The sequence below is a fragment of the Penaeus japonicus genome, unplaced genomic scaffold (assembly GCF_977035675.1).
Source record: "Penaeus japonicus unplaced genomic scaffold, GWHDUDI00000001_assembly GWHDUDI00000027, whole genome shotgun sequence".
NCBI lineage: Eukaryota > Metazoa > Arthropoda > Malacostraca > Decapoda > Penaeidae > Penaeus > Penaeus japonicus.
Window position 1 is genome coordinate 209375 of NW_028234429.1, and position 5000 is coordinate 214374.

The following is a 5000-nucleotide window of genomic DNA, read 5'->3' on the forward strand; positions in this document are numbered from 1 at the left end:
GTCCGAAAAATATTCCAATCTTGGAAGAATTACATTACTTTCTTTAGTTTGAGTCTTATGTGAAGAAACATTCTTGACCTCTGGGTCATTTTCTTTTAAAATTATCTTCTCAGATGATAAATCAGCTCTAAAGGTAGGCTCCCAGAGGAAGTCTGGTCCATTCCACCATGAAGAATGGTTAATCAGATCTTTAACACAGAGACCACGTGAAGCACATCAGCAGGGTTTTGCACTGAATTTATATACTTCCATTCCTCTGGAGAAGTGCGATCTCTGATGTGTTGTACTCTGTTGGCCACAAACACATGAAATCTTCTAGCATCATTCATAATATAACCAAGTACGACTTTGCTATCGGTCCAGAAGAATTCCTTTATTACCGCATAATCCAACTCCTTTCTCAATATAGAACTGACTCTAACGGCTACAACTGCTGCAGTAAGTTCTAGCCTAGGAATAGTAATAGGTTTCAAAGGGGTCACTCTGGATTTAGACATCACAAGTGCACAATGAACCTGTCCTTGTTCATTCAGTTGTCTTAAATATGAACACTGACCATAACCATCTTGGCTTGCATCAGAAAAATGGTGAAGTTCAACTGATTTCACCTTCCCAAACTTATCAGGTTTATAGCATCTAGGATCTTTAATTCCTTAGTTGAATCAGATCATCTCTCCATCTTCTCCATTGCTGTTTTAAGTTGTCTGATATGTCATCATCCCAATCTACTCCATCTTGACACAGGGTTTGGAGTATCCTTTTCCCGATTAATATGAAGGGAGAAACCATGCCCATAGGGTCAAATATAGAACTTACAGTAGATAAAATACCTCTTCTTGTTATTGGTTTATCACTGAGGTTAATTCTGAACTGAAATGCATCTGCTTCTATGCACCACTCTACACCTAATGTTCTTTCAATTGGCATGGCTTCATTAGTTAAATCTAGGTTTTTTAAGCTGCTGGCTCTTTCATTTGAATTTGTTGTTTCTAGGACCTCTTTGTGGTTTGACAAGAACTTATGTAACTTAAAACCACCCCTTTGGCACAGGGCCTTGCTATCATTGATCAGAGATATAGCTTCAGCAACTGTTGGCAAGGATGTTAATCCATCATCTACATAGAATTCATTTTTCACAAATGTTGCAGCTTTCGATCCTTTTGGTCCTTTATAATCATCAGCTGTAGCCTTTAAGGCAAAATTAGCTACACTTGGAGATGATGTAGCTCCAAATAAATGAACTGTCATTCTATATTCCATTAAATTTGAATCCATATCTCCATTATTCCACCATAGGAAGCGTAGTAAATTTCTGTGGTTAGGCCTTACCTTTACTTGATGGAACATAGCTTCTATATCACATACGACTGCAACATATTCTTTTCTAAATCTACAAAGAACACCAATCAAATTATTTGTCAAGTCTGGACCTTGAAGTAAATTCCTGTTAAGTGATTCATTCTTATAGGTGGCACTGCAGTCGAAGACCACTCTAATCTTACCAGGTTTCTTTGGATGATATACTCCATGATGTGGAATATACCACACTTGACCATCATTCAAAGGTAGATCTTGATTAGGTACTTCTTCTGCATACCCTTTATTTATAAGTTCATTCATGAACTCAATATAGTCCTGGTGATAATTCTTATTACCTTGTAACTTTCCTCTCAAGCTCATCAACCTTGATATTGCTAACTCTTTACTGTTTGGAAGTTTGACCTCATCATCTTTAAGTGGGAGGGGCAATTCATAATGTCCATCCTCTTGTTGGCGAATTCCTTCTTTCATTTTTCTCAAGAAAATTCTGTCTTGATACGAGTAAGGAATATCTCCAACTTCCCTTTCATTAAAGTCAAGCTCAAAGAATTTGCCAAGTTGTGAAGGGTTAATTATTTCCTTCACTTTAGTTTGTGAGGAGAGAAAGCCACATTTCCTTTCACCATTAATTATAACCTTGTGGACCATTAATTTACTAGCTAAGACTTGATGTGAGACAGCTTCTTGACACTTCTCAATGACTCTACCTATGATACTCCAGCCTAACAATGTTTTTCTGGCATAGGGTTCATCATCCTTTCCAAGGATCAATTCCCTTGGTTTAATAGCACGCATACAAGTCAAGCCAATCAAGAGTCCTATTTCGATGTTACTATCATATGCCATCAATTTGGGTGCTATTCTTTGTAGATGAGGCCATTCTTCTACACTTTCTGGCCTTGATATTTGATCCCTTTTAGCTGGAATATCTCTTCGTGAATATGTTGCTGGAAGTGACACGTCTGTACATTCATTTATGCCACGCACCACAAGTCCCTTATTTTTTGTACTTTCAACTGTTTCTTCTCCTAATACTGTTGGCTAATTTTAGGTGGACTTTGTGACCCTTAGTTCCTAATTATTCAAAATGGATTCTTTTATAAAACATGCATCTGATTGTTCATCTAATAATGCATAAACTAAGATTCTGTTACAACATTACTTTCATGATGTAACCACACTGGCACTATCATTGTATTTGTCATACACTCTGTGTGCTTTATCTTTACCTTATTAGAGACTATATCATTTTTTGGCTCTTCACTAACCTTATCTGAGGTGATGTTGTCCTCAGCTTTTGAACTTTTGTATAAAGTTACAGTTTTCTCAGCTTCTTTTTCTTTGATCCTTTTAAGTAAAGCTTCTCTTTCCTTGATCTTTTCAAGTATAGCCTCATGAAGAGAAGTTGGATGACATCTTTTACACACTGCACACATCTTTCTTTTTCTACAATTTTTAATGATATGGCCATACTTTAAACAACCTCTACAAATAAATGACCTTTGGACATATTCCATTTTTTCTTTATTACTGAGTTCACCAAACTCTTTACACGAATCTAGATCATGTTCTCCATTACAGTAGTGACAATGGAATTTCCTTCTTACATTTAGTCCTTTGTCATCTCTTTTCAACTCTGATTCCTTAACCCCAGTTGAGTTGGCCACTAACCTCTTTGTTCCAACTCTACTAGTTTGCGATCTAACTTCCTTGTTACTCTTTAAGTCACCTACATCATACCTTTGATTTATTGACATCACTGCACAATAAGAGGAAATTGGATGGCAAGCTTTCTTTGCCTCTACTTCTATAAATTCACAAAAAACATTAAATGTCGGATAACCTGAACCATTTATAGACCATCTATAGACTATTGAGTTCCACCTTTCTATTAGAGATGGAGTTAACTTTTGTAACATCTTGTTGTTTTCTTGAGGGTCATCCAAGATATTAAGAAATTCAGATGTTTTCATTACCATTAAACAGTTCTTCAAGAAATCTGAAAATTTCTGTAGTGCGTGACCATCATTTCTCAAAATCTTTGGCCACTCACTCAGTTTTTTCCTAAAGGCATTTGCTACAATGAATTTATTACCATACCTATCTTCTAATATGCCTTTAGCTTCACGAAAAGCTTCTTCATTGTGAATTCTTAGAAGTCCTCTTATTGCTTCTTTAGCTGCCCCACTAGTATATTTACCAAGATAAAAAAGTTTCTCAGCTGGCTTTGTTACACGTGATTCTATAAATATCTCAAAATTTTGAAGCCAGGTTGGAAACTCCAATAAATCACCACTGAAAACTTCTGGCTCTGGCCGTGGCAATTCATTTTTGTTTTTTGAGGACAAGATATCAACCACTTCCCTCAATACATTGATGTCCACTAATGAACTTGTTCTATCTTGTCTAGTTGATACATGTGGTCTTTTCAATTCTGATTCTGGTTTGAAACTTTTAGCTTGTGGGTTAAGTACTGGACTTGGTAAGTAAGTGTACTCTAATTTAGACACTTCCTTCTCTAATTCAGCCATACCAGATATATCATGGATATTTATTTCCTGTTTACATAAACTAGGTTTTACTTCCCTGTCTTCTACCGGATTGCTATCAAGTGAATCTAAATATTTATGAAGATGTAGTGTCTTACTTAAATTATCTACTTCTTCACACTCAGGCAGTACTAATTTCTCATCTTCAGTTGCATTTACAATATTCAATTCTGCTTGAGTAGCTACTAAATCCTTTATGACAAGATTTTTCTTGTGCTCCATTTCCCTTTCATGGAACTGAAGCTCAGTTTGTAGCTTAGCTAACTTTGTAAGTAACTGCTCCTTCTTATTAATGCTCCGAGAAGATCTGTTAGTAGACTGAGAATGCCTTGATAATTTACTAGAATGTGACTTTACTGATTTTGTCTCCTGCTTTAACTCATTTCATTTTACTCTCAATTTGGTGCAAGCAAGTTTCATGAACCTTTTCATCATTGTTTAACTCCTGTGACAATTTCTCCTGTGAATTTGGATCTACTTCTATTAACAAAATATAGGCAGTTACTACTTCATTGAACTGTGACACTGCTGCCTTTTTATGTATTCTAAGCTGATCCACACTTATTACACTTTCTAGACAAAACATTATATCTGTAAGTGCCTTTCTCCATGCTTGCTTAGCTGCTAATAACCTTTTTGAAAGCTGTGTTATTTGATACTCACGTCCTTTCTCAGTTAAAACTCTTAATCTAGCACCCTTCATTTCATCACTAGCCTCAGTCTGTTGAGGTTGTTCACTTCCAGCTTCTTCAGTGGCACTCATTTTGTCACTATTTACGTACCACTGACCTAATTAGAACTAATGACTACCATAAACATACTTTATCATCAGAAGTTCACGAGCTGTCGGTGAGTCTTGTAGAAGGAGTAGATTCTTTGAAGAACGGAGAACTTTGTAGTAATTCAACAGGTTACTTCTTAGCCTTTGCTGCAGCTCCAACAGGCCTGGATTCTGCTGCTGCCTTGTGAGGAGTTATACTGATGATCTTCTCATGTATGAGATATCTTGACTCATCTCGAAGCATGGGTTGTACTGGTGTATCTTCGAGGAATGAGGTTTACTGCACCCGAGAGGCTTGAGTTGTACTATACCCGGGAGGAATTGAGTTTTACTAAACTCAGGAGGCATGG

The 5000-nt window shown here is 36.5% G+C and overlaps 1 protein-coding gene and 1 long non-coding RNA gene across 2 annotated transcripts in view; both read right to left on the minus strand.

Annotated features, from left to right (window-relative positions):
* The window catches only part of LOC147468578 (uncharacterized), a 7016-nt gene extending 2191 nt beyond the window's left edge, over window positions 1–4825 (minus strand). The window contains exon 1 of the long non-coding RNA XR_015192358.1: window positions 4691–4825. This is a non-coding gene — a long non-coding RNA (uncharacterized LOC147468578). The remainder of the gene's footprint in view (window positions 1–4690) is intronic.
* Window positions 646–4632, minus strand: LOC122242464 (uncharacterized). Its single transcript, XM_086553102.1, is given in 3 exon segments — window positions 646–2354; window positions 2483–4253; window positions 4255–4632. Coding segments are annotated over 3 exon segments (3858 nt in total).
* Window positions 4826–5000: the final 175 nt, after the last annotated feature.